Source organism: Marmota flaviventris, chromosome 10 (assembly GCF_047511675.1).
Source record: "Marmota flaviventris isolate mMarFla1 chromosome 10, mMarFla1.hap1, whole genome shotgun sequence".
NCBI lineage: Eukaryota > Metazoa > Chordata > Mammalia > Rodentia > Sciuridae > Marmota > Marmota flaviventris.
Genome location: NC_092507.1, coordinates 16,704,201 through 16,720,017, shown reverse-complemented (window position 1 = coordinate 16,720,017; position 15,817 = coordinate 16,704,201). Strand labels below are relative to the sequence as shown.

Sequence of the window (15,817 nt, the reverse complement as noted above, 5' to 3'; positions counted from 1 at the left end):
AAATAACAAACCTCCTGTTTTCATAAATAAAATAAAATAAATCAACTTTGAGTTGGAGTGTACCTTAGTAATAGAGTAAATGCTTAGCATGAGCAAGGACCTACACTAATCCCCAGCACTCCTTCCCCACTAAAATACAAACAAAAAAACCTTCTGATATTGAGAGAGTATTTTTCCACTGATCAAAATTCACTAAACTCAATTACCAAAATAGTACAGGTTACCTCTGCAATTCCGGTTTTTTTGACTCCTTTAGTCACCCTTACAGAGCATATCAGATTGATTTTTGTACAATATATACTTCAATACAATCCCTCTTGCTCAAAAATCTCCAGCGTGTGGGAATACTGTGGTGGTTACAGATAGCTAGATGGTAGAGTGCTTGCCTAGTTCGCCAGCATAGAGTAACTACCTATCAAAACAAAAAGGCATCTATCTCAGTGCTACTACCTACAACCAGAGTCTCCTAACATGGCTCAATTCCTAACAAGGCTTCATACAGCATGACTCCAACCTGCCTTTTGTGCTTCCTCCTTAGTCCTCTCCTGAGAGCCTACTCCAGTCAAATCATTTGACCCATTCTTTTCAGAATACCTTATGTCTGGTAAGGAAACATACACATCTTCTCTGAGATTTTAATATGTCTATATCATAATGCTTCCATTCAATTTTTAACTAAAAACTATTAAAAGATTCTGATTTTAATATGAAAACAGACATGGTAAGTATAGACAGTTCCCAAATATTTAACTTACCTGGTAGCATTTTATGATTCACCATCAGGGCCCAATCTGTTTCTAAACTACACCAGCTAATCAATTGCCACTGCTTTCTACAGAAAAGTACTTCTTAATTCACACCAAAATTTCCAAAAAAATTTATTTTAGAAAAAAATACATTTTTATAACCACAAATAATATATTAGCAAGTTTTTGTTGTTGCCAACACATCTTTAAACACTGAAAATATTTTCAACTTAAACAAAACTTCAACTTTCCTAAAAAATACTAAAACAATAAAAGTACTGATTACACACAATAGAATAAGGTTAGTTCCCCCCAATCCTAAATCCCTTTGCTAAGACATTTACTCTTTATGGGAACAATGACTAATATTTATAAAATAAAAATCTGTCTGTCTGTCTCTCTCTCTCTCTCTCTCTCTCTCACACACACACACACACACACACACACACACACACAAAACACCAATAAAACTTGCTTTAAAACTTTCAGAAGACAAAGTATTAACTTGATACCTATGGATAAATCATTCAACCATATCCCAGGGACACTGACAACCACACCAAAAGAAGATGAAGCAGCATCTGAGACATCAGATCATCACTGTATAATCCTTAGAGCCTTTTTTAATTAAGAGATTAGCAGTTTCTTGAGCAACTACATGTATGTCAATCATAGATGTACAGAAAAGGTAGAAAGGAAACAAAGATAAAGAATCAAGAAGACTACAGAGGAGCAAAGGGACAGGGATAAAGGGAAGGGATTGGAAATAAGGGAAAAAATAAGGAAAGAGTTAAATATCGAAGATTTACATACAAGGAGGAAAAATCAAGCACAAGAGAAAGTATTGCTGAGGTACTTGCTCAGAACATTATTCCCAAAGGTCATGTGCCACTGAGACTAGAACCCTTCCAGCAAGGAGTGACCCCCCAAAATCACTTTCAGATAGTTTTAGAAAAACCACTCTAAAAAAAAAAAAAAAAAACACAATGACTTTTGGGATGAATTGAACCCAGAATCTAATCTTTCTGTATTTCCAAACACTATTTATTCATAACATTTTATTTCAATTCTATAAATCATAGTTTTGTTTTTTAAGAGTTTTAGTCAGAATTTGTTTAAGCTCTAAACCTGGGTTTAAATTAACACAAAATCTCAAGTGAAGTGTCAGTACTAATACTGCTCATTTTTAAAAACAAAATAATTTCTATTAATTTATAACACCATAGGAGAAACACCTTTAAAAAATAAAAGAGGTTAAATCAAAAACTAAAATTCATCAAAATAGGTACCTATGAAAGTCATGGAAGATATAGCAGATAGGATCTGAAACAAGCACTGTTTTTTGTGGGGTTTTTTAAAAATATTTATTTTTTAGGTGTAGATGGACACAACACAATGCCTTTATTTTTTTATGTGGTACTGAGGATTGAACCCGGGTCCCGCCTGCACTAGGCGAGCACTCTACTGCTGAGCCACAAGCCCAGCCCCAACAAGCACTGTTTTTTAAAAAAGCATAGGACTAAAAGAATTGGTGAAGTTAAATGGGCCTGAACCTCATGGAAATTATTTTAAATTATTTAAAACTTCAGTCAAGAAGACTCAATGAAATATCATTAAAGGCAGAGAATACAAAAAATTGTTTGCTTTTGCTTGGTCTCCAAAACAGAAAGGCACCCCCTTACTGGTCTGAATATCCTCAGAAAATCAGGACTAGGAATGTTAATAAGAATTCTTTAGAGCTACTTGAAATTCTAACACAAATACTATGAATTTCAATAATCTTTTCATGGTATAAGAAGCTTGCTCTTTAAGATTCTCTTCATCGTATTCTCTTACAGTATACCTTTGGTTGAAGGGCTCCACAATGAAACAATTACAGGCACTCTTTCCTTTTTCTGCACAAGTTTTTACATTTGTTCACCAGAAAAGGCATTTGTTGAAACTGATCCACACCATAAAGGTTTTATCAAAACTATCTGTTGTAAATAATAGACAGTGTTTTTTCCTTCCTTCCTCCCTCCCTCCCTCCCTCCCTTCCTGGAACCCACAGGAGCTCTACCACCAAGCTACATCCTTAGCCCTTTTTATTTTTTGAGACAAGTTCTTGCTAAGTTGCCTCGGTGAATCAAAAACACTGGCCTCCAAATTGCAATTCTCCTGCCCAAGCCTCCAGAGCAGCTGGGATTATAGGTGTGCAGCACTGCACCCAGCACAAAGGTATTGTTTTAACCAGACCAATTCCTAAATCATTGCATCTGTAAATTCTGAGAGCTGTCATTAAGAGGACTGGTTCTTTGGATTTGGCATTCTGTATGTTTTCTCCAACCATTTTTTTCTCCTCCTTCAACCACCACCCTTTACTTTCCTACTATATACATATACACAGACAACAAAGATTATCAGTACCACTACGCATGAATGTGTATATACACACAAACACATATGTATACACACATATAGACACACAAGGCAAGAGCCCGAATATCAGAATACAAAGACAAATAATATTGCAGAATAGGAATAAATCTATTTATTCTTATCTCTGAGATAAAACATAACTGTGCTTGGTTTCTTCCACTTACCAGATGGTTCTTCAGGCTCACTTTCATTTTCTTCCTCAGGTGGGGCTTGAGGGGGTGGGGGGGGAAGCTTCTTTTCCTTCTCTGCTTTAGCATTTCTTTCTTCTTCTGAATAATACTCATCTTCTGAGAGGTTGGCCAAGCTTTCATCCATCTCTCTATACTCTACCTATAGAGATTTTACCAGGAAAAATACAATAAACATCTAAAATCAAGGACTCTATTTGAAATCATTAGTGAATATGAACTGCTCTAGAACTACAAATTTTAAAGGAAATAAGCATACAACAAGGAAAAAGCTTATAATAGTTAATTACTAAAAACAAAAAGCATCATGAAACCATCAAGTCAGGTTTAGCCTGATCTATAACTTACATAATAGTACTGACCATTTCAAATCACTGACTCTGAGGCTCTCTACAACTCCTAAAAACTTTTTTCAGTGTGTATCACACTCACATATTGGAAGTTTCAACAAAAGACTAAATTAACCCTCAGTTAGGTAAAAATAGTTAACCAAAATATCATTGTCTAATGTTAAGCCTATGCTTCTAACTATTCCATGGAGAAACAGCAGAAGAATTACACAAACTAAATGGGGGGCGGGGTGTGTGTAAAACCTGAAAATAACAACAGTCAAGCTAAAATTGTAAAAAAGGTGAACTGGCTTTTAAAAAAAAAATGTACCTAGGAGAACTGAATGATGAGCAAAGAATTCTTATTACAACAAACTAAGAAACAAGTGACATGGAAATTGAGGATGTAGCTCTTAATACTAATTTATCCTCTAATTATATAGAAGACAGAACTAGACACACATGCAAAAAGTATGTATCACTAGGGATAAAGGAGTGTAGGATAAAGAAGATTGCATTATGGACCTGATGGCCAAATGTGAGACGTGTAATAGAGTATTAAAAAGAGTTGACAACATTAAAATGCTGTTAAATTGTTGTTAGATGCCAGGAAACCTCAGAAACTACAGTTCTGATTATGGACTCAATAAAAAATGAAATCAATTAAAATAACCAGATACAGAGATCAAGCAATGATAACATAGTCTCCACAAATAATATATCCAATGTGTTAGATTTCCAATATTGAATAGTCCTATGGATTACGGTGAATGGGTAATCTATTTTAGTTTTCTAAATGTCTTTGAAATAGCTCCAGGTATCTGGATACTTTATGTTGTCTTTTTTTCCCCTCTTTCTTCTTTTATATGACATGACCATAGAATTTGGGTGACAGGGCAGGAAGTAGGGAGGGAAAAGAATGGAATTGAGTTAGAAAATGGAAACAAAAATTAAGGATAAATTGACAAGTTATGACTAGTGCTCTAGGAATCCTAATTTAACATATGAATTGAATATTGTTCATCTACTCAAATATTGAACACAGAGTACATGGCACAATGGAGTAAATAAGTAGAGAATGAGTGTGTATCCCTACTTTTGGGGGGAGGGGAATACTGGGGATTGTAACCCAGAGAGCACTTAACCATTGAGCCCCATCCCCATCTCCTGATCATCAATCCTATTCATTCAATAATGACTAAAAACTTCCTGATGTGAAACTAGGCCATGCAAACATTTTAAGACAAACACAAAGAACGCAAAATCCTTTCTACTGCAGAAGTTCAGCTTTTCCTAAAGGATGTTCCATTAGACACTAAGCCTCTTAAAGAAAGGGATCCAAGATCAAGTTGGGGGAAACGTGTGTGTGTGTGTGTGTGTGTATGTGTGTGTGTGTGTGTGTGTTAAAGTCATAATTCATACTAACACATTATGTCCTATCATCCCAGTTCTAGAATATCTAAAAAACTTTGAGCAACAAATATGCCAGTTTTGTAACTTTGAAATAAATATTTATGGTTTTGGAGTTCTACTCTTTTGAGAAAAGTGTGATGTTGAGAGCCACAGCCGAAGGGGCCCCAGCAAACTTCCAGCTGCCAGCTGATGATTGGCTCACAGGGCCCCAGCAAACTTCTAGCTGCCAACTGATTGGCTCCTCTGCAGTGATGCTCATTGGGCTGTTTCCCCGCCCTTTCAGACCACGGAGCTGCTCATTGGGGGACCTTTTTTTTTTTCCCCCAAGCAAAGCAGAAAGATAATGCCAAGGTCCGTGGGGGCCACCAAATGCCGCAGTCTGGCTGGGCACAATTCACCAGCCACTTGTCAAGCAGAAACTAACTTTACTTTTAGAACACACAGGCCACACCACACGAGTTCTTCAGGAATTCCCTCAGAGCCCAACTGCCACCAGGCTTCCCACAAGCCTCTCCCCCTCCCCCATTCCTCCTGCTCTTGAGGCCAATTGGCTGGGTCGTGTGGGCGGAGCCAAAAAAAGTCCCCCAATGAGCAGCTCCGTGGTCTGAAAGGGCAGGGAAACAGCCCAACGAGCATCAGAGGAGCCAATCAGTTGGCAGCTGGAAGTTTGCTGGGGCCCCTTCAGCTGTGGCTCTCAACAGTGTAAAAGATGAATGATTAGTGATAATATTAATATTAATAGTAAATTATATAATAAACTCTAAATTGCCATTTCCAACCTGTTTTTTAATATTTATTTGTTTGTTTGATTATTTATTTTAGCTGTAGTTGGACACAATATCTTTATTTTATTTATTTATTTTTATGTGGTGCTGAGGCTCCAATTCAGGGCCTTGCATGTGCTAGGCAAGCACTAGACAAGCGCTAGGCAAGCGCTCTACTGCTGAGCCACAACCCCAACCCCTCCAACCTGTTTTTAAGGTAGCTGTTAGGTAAGAGTTCAGGGACACCAAGATGGCAGAGGCAGAGTAAAGTAAAAATGCTTCTGGAGGGCAAGACAAGATGATGAATCATATGTCCCTGTAAGTGAAATCCCAATACCATGACAACTCCCATCATGAGGACTTATGGCCCATGATAACTCCCACCACAGGTTCGGTATTCTAAAATGACCAATGGTGGGAAATTGGACAGTATTCCAATAAGGTATCATAAGGTAACCAATGGGAGCAAATGGGGTAAGGTTTTCAATAAGGCCCTTGTAGGGAAGAGAATGCCTCCCAGCTCAGCATATGAAACACTAATTTACAAACATTAAGGCCCTGAGCCTGTGCATCACCCCCACCCCTCCAGGTCTACTCCACTCTACCTTACCCAGTGCTATTTTCACCTTCACCTTCAATAAATCAGTTCTTTACCTACTACTTCTGCATGTCTTGCTCAATTGTCATTCAGGAACCAAGGACCTGGACCCCAAATGGACTCCCCAACGACAGCACACCTTGGTCAATTTCACTGAAATATTTACAGAACTGAAAACTTGGGAACTCAATGGGTTAAAGGTGACTGAGAAGTTTTATAGCAAAATGATCTTTTTTTTTAATATTTATTTTTTAGTTTTCGGCGGACACAACATCTTTGTTTGTATGTGGTGCTGAGGATCGAACCCGGGCCGCACACATACCAGGCAAGCGCGCTACCGCTTGAGCCACATCCCCAGCCCCAATGATCTTTTTTTTAATATTTATTTTTTAGGTGTAGATGGACAACACAATGCCTTTTATTTTTATTTTTTTTATGTGGTGCTGAGGATCGAACCGGGTCCCGCTCATGCTAGGCGAGCACTCTACCGCTGAGCCACAATCCCAGCCCAGCAAAATGATCTTTTCTAACACTGTTTAATCCAATGTTTGGTCAGAGAAGTTAACAATACCTACAGAATGAGATTGTTCAAATTACGTTATGTTGATGTTCAAATATGGCAAAATTAACCCATTATATATGATTATGTACCAATAAAAAATAAATGATTTAAAAAAAGAAGCAAAATATACACTTGGAAAAGATTCCTCTACAGAGCTTCTAATCTTCAGGAAAAAGAGATTAGAAAAATTACTAGAGGCAGAAGCAAGAACATCTAAAGCCAGTATTTAAAAAGAAACTACTGTTCCACAGAGCCAGAGTTCTTTGGGATTTCATTTGTGATTTTCATTTTTTTAGTGTTATTATCAAGGAGCCCAGTACAGTGGCACCTGAAATTCCAGCCATTTGGGAGGTTGAGGTAGGAGGATTCCAAGTTTGAGATGAGTCTTAGCAAAATAGCAAGATCCTTTCTAAAAAATAAAAAAGGGCTGGGGATACAGCTCAGTGGTAAAGTGGCCCTAGGTTGAATAATTTCCAGAAAAAAAAAAAATAAAAAAAAAAAAAAAATATATATATATATATATATATATATATACACACACACACACACACACACACCATATATGTATATAACTAATAAATATATGTGTTAAACCAAGCCTTAACACTTCAAAGACATTAACCAACATATTAACTTACCCTGCTTGGATAACTCAGTTTGGGGTAGACATAAGAATGAAGTTTCTGGGGCTGGGATTATAGCTCAGCGGTAGAGCACTCGCCTAGCATGTGGGAGGCCCTGGGTTAGATCCTCAACATCACATAAGAATACATAAATAAAATAAAGATACTGTATCTAGTTACAACCAAAAAATAAATATTAAAAAAAAAAGAATGAAGTTTCTTCTGCCATCTCTATTCAACTAAGAGTCTCCTAAGAAAGATGGCAAGGCAAAGCTAAAAAAGGCATAATCTGTAGTACTTATTAATACTGGATTGCTATGATAATTTACAAATAAAACAAAATACAAAAATAAAATTGGACTGTAAGGCTGAAACCATACTGTTTTATCTCCAATCTCAAAGTTGTTTCTCTAATAGCCTCATGTTCTCATAGACTGTCAACTAAAATAAAAGATAAAATTTAAACTTCTTATTCCAAAAAGGGCAAGTATTTTGTTTTGGGATCTTGCAGAAAACTGTATTTTATAAAAAGATTTCCCCATTTAATAAAGCTTTAAGGTCATCTAAAAGAAGCATACAATCTCTAAAAAATAAAACTATTCCCCTGCAAAAAGGCATAGTTCAGGCAGGAGGTGGCGCACACCTGTAATCCCAGCCACTCTGGAGACTGAGGCAGGAGGATCTCAAGTTCAAAGGTAGCCCCAGCAACAGTGAGACCCTGTCTCTAAATAAAATACAAAATAGGGCTGAGGATGTGGCTCAGTGGTTGAGTGCCCCTGAGTTCAATCCCTGGTACCAAAAAAAAAAAAAGGCATAGTTCAATCTTTGAACCCAGAGTACTGGGAATCTCTCATCTCTAGGTAAAAACCCCAAAGACTTTAGGTTCTACAACTACTTATACACTATATACCAAAGTCATAAAAATATCCCAGCATAGATTGAAGAAGGGTAATTGTTTTTAGTTTTACACTTGACAACTCTCAAAATTTATATCTCTAATCTCTTCCTTCTCATTCTCACTGTTACTATACTGTTTTAATTTCCAATCACCTAAAAGCTCCAGTCTTTTTGTTTTTTAAACCTTTCTCCCTGTTTAGAACAAGGGCACAGATGTCACTGACTTTCCAAAAGGGTGAGGTTTTCAGAAAACTTAACAGATGAGTTCCAAAAATTTTAAATTAGCATACGTAAGCTCTCTGGCTCAATTCAAACTTAGCACTCTCATTAATTAACACCTTAGAGTCAAGAAATCCTTAATGCTATTCTACCCACTCCTAAACTCCCTAAAAGCTTTTTCAATCTTTTTCTTTCTTCTAATCCAGTGCCTAAAATTCAAGGCCTACTTCCTCTGTAAATTATTTTCTATTATTCTAAACTTATCACTCTATTTTCCCCTTTTCTAAATTCTCATAAAAGTTTATGGTCTGTATTTCATTTCACATAGTTCAGTTCTGTGCTGAGAGAACTTTTTGTGATAAAGGAAACTTTCCGTATCTGTGTTTCCAATATTGTGGCCACTGGCCCCCAAAAGTCTCTTAAATACTGAAAACGCAACTACTGTGACTGAGGAAACAATTTTAATTTAACTTGAATAGCCACATGTGGCTAGTGGCCACTATACTGGACAGCACAAATCAAGTATTCTATACAATCCTTTCAAGGCCTAACTCAGGGTCACCTTTCCTCAAACTGTATAGTATTCCTGAAGTCCCAAACCAATTTACCAATTTCAAAACTTAAATATTTTGCATATACCACCCAGAAGTGACTTTATTATAAAACTAATGAAAACTTAACCTTGAAGACTCCTCAACTGCATGAACCCATCCCAATAACCTGAAACTAAATTTTAATTATGCAATTAACTTTTTTTTTTTTTTTTAAATATTTTATTTACATTTTAGTTTTCGGCAGACACATCTTTGTATGTGGTGCTGAGGATCGAACCTGGGGTGCAACCATGCCAGGCGAGCGCGCTACCGCTTGAGCCACATCCCCAACCCCTGCAATTAACTTTTTAAGAGGGTTCCCAAAACAGATATATTCCCCGCATACACCCCAGAAACACTGAAGCTTGGTCTGTCTACTCTGGTCTCGGCTTGCTTTTTCACTCCTTAAATAGACACACTATTCATTGAGGGCCTTTTTCTCTGGCTCCCAAAACTAGCTATGAACGAATAACTTTTTCCCAGGTCCTTGTTTTCTAGTTGCTTACCTAAGTCAACACATAACTCATTTTTCTTTTAAAAGTCTAAGAGCTAACCACAATGGAAAAAAACAGTATAATCAGAATTCAAATAAACTCAGAGGAAGGACAAAAATCTTATCAGCATGCCCCAAATTGATCAACAGATTCAATACAATTCTCAATCTAAATCCCAACTGCCTTTTTTCGGTGAAATTGATAAAGTGACCCTATATTTCATATGGAAACAGAAAGGAAAGAGAACAGTCAACACAATCTTGAAAATAAGTACAAAGCTGAAAAGCTCACACTTGGGGACTTCAAAACTTAATACAATGCTAGAATAATAAGAACAGTGTGATGCTGGCCTAAGGACAGAAATATAGAGTAACGAGACAGATCTGAGAGTTCAAAAATAGGTCCTTATATGTATGATCACTCACCAAGAGTACTCAATGGAGGGAGAACAGACTTCATCAAATTGTGCTGGGACAATTCACATGCAAAAGAATGAAGCTGACCCCTATTATCTCAACACATATACAAACTCCAAAAGGATCATAGACCTAAATACAAAAACTAAAGCTATAAAACTTTTAGACGAAAACACATAAGTAAATCCTCACAATATTGAATTAAGCAATGTTTTCTTAGCTGTAAGACTAGAAACAAAAAAACAAATTGGACCTAATCAAGATTAAGAATGTTCATAACTAAAATGAAGAACTCTTACATCAAAACAATTTTTAAAAATGATCCAAGGATTTGAACGGATATTTTACATCTCACCAAGAAGGATACACAGTGGCCTATGAGAAGATGCTCGACATTATTACTCATTATGGAAGTGCATAAGAAACCACAATGAGGGGCTGGGGATGTGGCTCAGTGGTAGAGCGGTCGCTTAGCATGCCCGAGGCACTGGGTTGGATCCTCAGCACCACATAAATGTAAAATAAAAATATTGTGTCCACCTAAAAAAAAAAAGAATAAATATTAAAAAAAAAAAAAAAAAAAGAAACCACAATGAGATACCACTAGAATGGCTGTAATAAGACATAAAAGCTAAGGATATGGAGAAATTGGAGTCCTCAAACATTGTTAGTGAAAATGTAAAACAGTGTGGCTGCGGTGGAAAAATGGCAGTTCCTCAAAAGTTAAAATGGAATTACCATATAACCCAGTAATTCTCCCCATGGACATACATTCAAGAGAGATGAAAAACATTCACACAAAAAATGTTAATGTTTACAGCCATGTTATGCAGAACAGCCAAAAAGTGGAAACCCAAATGTCAATCAATGGATAAACAAAGGGTGGTATATAAAAACACGCTACAGCCAAATACAAAACGACACATATCATATCACGCCATATAAAAATATCCAGAATAGGCAAATCCATACAGTAGGAAAGTAGACTAGTGGTTGCCAGGGGCTGGAGACAGGGAGGACTGGGGAATTACTGCTAATGATACAGGTGTCTCTGGTGAGCAACTAGAATGTTCTAAAATTGTAGTGATAAGTGAAAATCATAAAAACCACCAAACTGTACACTTTAAAATGGTGAGGCAAGGTGCAGTGCCACACATTTGTAAACCCAGCTATTTGGGAAGCTGAGGCAGGAGGATGAAAGTTCATGGCATTCAGGCAGCTTAGCAAGACCATGTCACAAAATAAGAAATAAAAAGGGCACCTCTGGGTTCAATCCCCAGTACTGCAAAATAAATAAATAAAATGTTGACTTTTATCATATGCAAATGGTATAAATGAATCTGGTTTTTTAACAATACCACATGGTTTCTGCCTATCCTTTTCATTAAAAGGGCAAAAGAAAATCCTATTGGGCTTCTGTCCTCTATTTCATTTCTGAAAGTTGAGGTCATCAACCTCTGCTTTTCTATCCCATATTTTGGTAAAAAGCCCCCAAATTTTTCTTCGAAATTCTTTCTACACAGCCCTGGAGAAGTCTCCCAAGCAGGCAGCTGAAACTGAGGGCTCTCAGTCTAGACAATACTCATCTCAAGAAGCTCCTCATCTGTACTAACCTAGTATTTGCACTTCAAAATGACACACAGTAGCTGGGTGTCATGTCTCAGCAACTCAGAAGCCTAAAGTAGAAAGATCACAAATTTAAGGCCAGCCCACAGGAACTTAAAGAGACCGGATCAATCTCGAGTACCAAAAGAAAAAAACAAACAACAACAAAAAATTATACACAGTTGCTGAACATAGAGGCATGCACTCAGTCTCAGCTATTCAGAAGGCTGAGGCAGGAGGCTCTCTGGAGCCCAGAAATTGGGAGAGCAGTCTAGACAATACAGACGAGTCTCAAAAACAAAGAACACTCCACAGGTAATTTTACAAGCGCAAATGATATAAACTGTACAATTTTATTTCATATATTTATTTACGTATTTGTTTGTTTTGTGCCACGCGGGGGATGGAATCCAGGGCCTCCACACAACATAAACAAATACTCTGCTACTCAGTTACATCCCGACCTGGCTTAGATATTTTTTTCTATCTACATATATTTCCAGTTTTTTGAACTAGGAAATGAACTCTTCAGAAAAACACAGGACTATGCCCTAAGACTGACCCAGTGCCCTACATACTATTATTAGTGGTGTCCCATGTGGTCCTTTGTTTCCATGATACCCTGCCACAAGTGTGGGACTCACATGCCAGTTCTATGACTTACTAGTTTTGTGACTTGAGGCAAGTCACCTAAACTGAGTGCCTCTGTTTACTCATTCCCAAAATGAGGCTAACAGTGACCTGACCTTTGGTGCTCAGAGAAAGTAAAAAGGCTGGGCATCTGGCACACTCTATGTATGAGCTGACTGGTGTCGCGGCTTTTTCTTCCCACTTGCACTGACTGATTAAGCTCTTTTCGTCGGCTTCCTCGTCTATAAAGACTACATCAAAAGACAGTAAAATCAAAGATTGCAACTCTGGGCCTACAGCAAGCGCTCATAAAAAAAGTTCCCTTCTTTTCCGACCCGTTTCCAAGGCGGTTTTTCGAGCATCGCCCTCCAGTCCCTTGGCGGCTGGACCGAGATGCCACCGACAGCGCGGAACCGCTCGCTGACACTTCGGCAGCGGCTCACGAGCGGTGCCCCCGGCAGCGCGACGCGCCTCCACGCCGGGAAGCCATGTTCCCAGCCCTGGAGACGGAAAGGTGTGCGGGACGGCGCCGCCACCCCTCCTCCCGCCCGCCCGGCCCGCGGCCGCGGGTCCCAACACAAAGGCCGCGCCGGTGCCCCCTCGTCTCCCCACCCGGCCGGCTGCGGCGCGGGCGTGCGCCGAGGCGAGGCGGTGGTCGCGGGGCCGACGGCCCGGGGCGGGGACCCCCGGGTAGGGAGCGGTCCGGCCTCACCTTGGCCCGCTTGCGCCGGCTGGTCCGTCGTCCCTCGGGGGTCTCCGCTATCCCCGTCTCCATGGGGGTCGCAGACCCAGGCACCACCGTAGGCCCGGCCTGAGGCCCGACGGACCCCGGCGGCTCGGCCAGGCCCCCGGGGGGCGAGGCCCGCGGAGGCTCCTTCTTGCGGGGAGTGCGCTCCCCGGCCGCTCCCGGTCCGACCTCCGCAGGGCCCGACAGGCCCGCGGGCGGCGCGGACACCTCGGAGCCATTCTCGGCGCCGCCCGCTGCCCCGGGGCCGGCCTCCGTCCCAGCCGCCGCCGCCGCCGCCGCCGCCGCCGCCGCCGCCGCGGCCTTCTTCCCGGACAACATCTCAGGCCGCCGGGCCGCCGACGGCCGCCGGAGCCGCTCGGTCTGTCGCTCCGTGGGTCCGGAGCCGCCGCGCCGCGCTGCGCCTCACACTTTCCAAGCGCCTCCAACAGCCGCCGCGTACGCTCGTCCTACGCGCGCTCCCGCCGAGTCGGGACAAAAAGGCCCGGAGCCGCGCCCGAGCCCGGCCCCGCCCCCGCTGCCATAGAGCGGCGGCTTTGCAGCTAGAGCGACGCCATGGACTGGAGCCCGAGGCTGGTCTAGAGCGCCCCCTCAGCCTTGGGAGTTGCATCCAGCCCCGACAGTGCTCTAGGCGTTCCTGGACCAAACTGCACCTCCGAAGGCCACCTTTTCTTTATTCCAGAGACTTGCATCGTTCACTCCTTCCTTCCCCCGCTCTTTCGTCCTTTCAACCAATATTTACTAATGCTCATGAAGTTATTCTTTCAAAGAACTTACAGTCTAGTGGGGGGAAGGCACATGGAAGTGTAACTGGTTGAACTTGTGAAGGGCACACGAGTCTCGGTGGTAATAAGACGGAGGGGAGTTAGGAAATCCAGGGTGGAGTCCACGTGGAATTGCTCCTCGTCCCCAAGCCTTTGCTCGTGTTCTCCCCGGTCTCCGGACCCCGCCCCACTCCTGCCGCGCTCTCGCCCGCACTCCACGTCCCCCGCCCGCGCGCCCTGCCACCTCCTGCTCTACGCCCCAGTCGGGTCTTCCCGACGACGCTGAGTCCGGGGGTGGTGGCGGAGTTTTCATTTAATTATTCAAGGAATCCCTTGCTGATCCAACGGAACAGTTCTTGTGTTCTTCGAGCTTCTTTCCAGTTGTTACACAGATAGAAGCTTGTTTGTCTGCCCAAGGTCCTGGGGATTGAACCCAAGGGCACGCTTCCACGGAGCATCCTCATCCCCCCCCTTTGTTTTAAATATTTATTTATTTATTTTTGTGGAGACAGGGTCTCATTGATTACCCACGTTAGCCTCGAACTTCTGATCCTCCTGCCTCTCAGCCTCCCAAGTAAGTGGGATTTCGGCATGCCGCACCATACCCGGCTATAAATCTGCCTTTTTAAGTCACCTATCTCTTCAAAGACTAGTTTTCAAACAAAACTATGCCATTTACATAAAATTTAAAAAAAAAAAACTGGTTTAAAAAAAAAAAAAAACTCATCTCTAGGAATAAAATCCAGTCAGTGGTCACCTGAAATAAGAGTAGGGGTTGACAGCCAAAGACCAGGAGGGGATTATCAAAGCCAGGAATGGAAATGACTTAGGCTTGAATGGAGTGAGTTTTCAGCAAAACTCAATGAACTAGGCACGCAAAATAGGTGTATTTGTTTACTGTAAACTGTACTTAATGAAGTTAAATTAAAAACAAACAACTAAGTAAACAGGAAGGGGGGAAAAAAGAGACAACTAATCCAGGAAGAAAAAGAAAGCTATGCAAAAAAGAAAATGTAATCACAGCACAACATATTGATGTGGCATAATGAACATAGACAATGAATATTGTTTTACTAAAGTGATAGAATTATACTGAGAGCATGGAGAAAAAAGATTGGAGGGGGGAGAGAGAAGAGAGGGGCTGAGGGCAGGGTCAGAGGAGGCGCCAAGTGAGAGCTAAATCCACAAGGTCCATCCCAGAATAAATGGTAGTCGAGAAATCAAGAAATAACAGTATAAGCATAATGTTTAGGAATATAAAGGTAAATGCCAGGGAAACAACTGGAAGATTGAGAACTGGTTACCTGTGAGACATGGAACTTGAGGTGGCAGGCTGTTGAAACTTGTCTTAAACCCTGTGGGTCGACCTGACTGGTTTGCACATTTAACAATCTGATAAAGCTTGAGATTTGATTTGGGGATTGAACCCAGGGACACTTAACCACTGAGACACATCTCCACCCCTTTTTTATATTTTATTTAGAGACAGAGTCTCACTGAGTTGCTTAGGAGCTCACCAAGTTACTGAAGCTGGCTCTGAACTCACCATCCTCCTGCCTCAGCCTCCTGAGCCACTGGGATTCCAGGTGTGCATCACCTGGCGGTTGTGAGGAAGTCATGAGACATGCTTGAAAACTGCCTGTCAAAGAGTCTGGCACACAGTGAGTGCTTAAGACATAGGTGTAGTTAACATTGTTATGCAGCAGCTGGGTGGGGGGAAGGGACTAATTATGACTCAGGAGTGAGTGGCTGTGCCTCCTGTCATGGAGGGGACTGAGGCAGGGTCCTAAGGCCCGTGTTCTTCCATGCCACA

The 15,817-nt window shown here is 41.0% G+C and overlaps 1 protein-coding gene across 2 annotated transcripts in view; it reads right to left on the bottom strand.

Moving 5' to 3' along the window:
- Kdm1a (lysine demethylase 1A) overlaps positions 1-13,688 on the bottom strand; it is a 62,582-nt gene extending 48,894 nt beyond the window's left edge. For both annotated transcript variants that reach the window (XM_027937232.2, XM_027937233.3), the window contains exons 1-2: positions 13,208-13,688; positions 3,329-3,494 (exon numbers count right to left, since the gene is read on the bottom strand). In XM_027937232.2, coding sequence (XP_027793033.2) covers positions 3,329-3,494; positions 13,208-13,561 — 520 coding nt within the window. In that variant the 5' untranslated portion in view covers positions 13,562-13,688. The remainder of the gene's footprint in view (positions 1-3,328; positions 3,495-13,207) is intronic.
- Between the last annotated feature and the right edge of the window lie 2,129 nt (positions 13,689-15,817).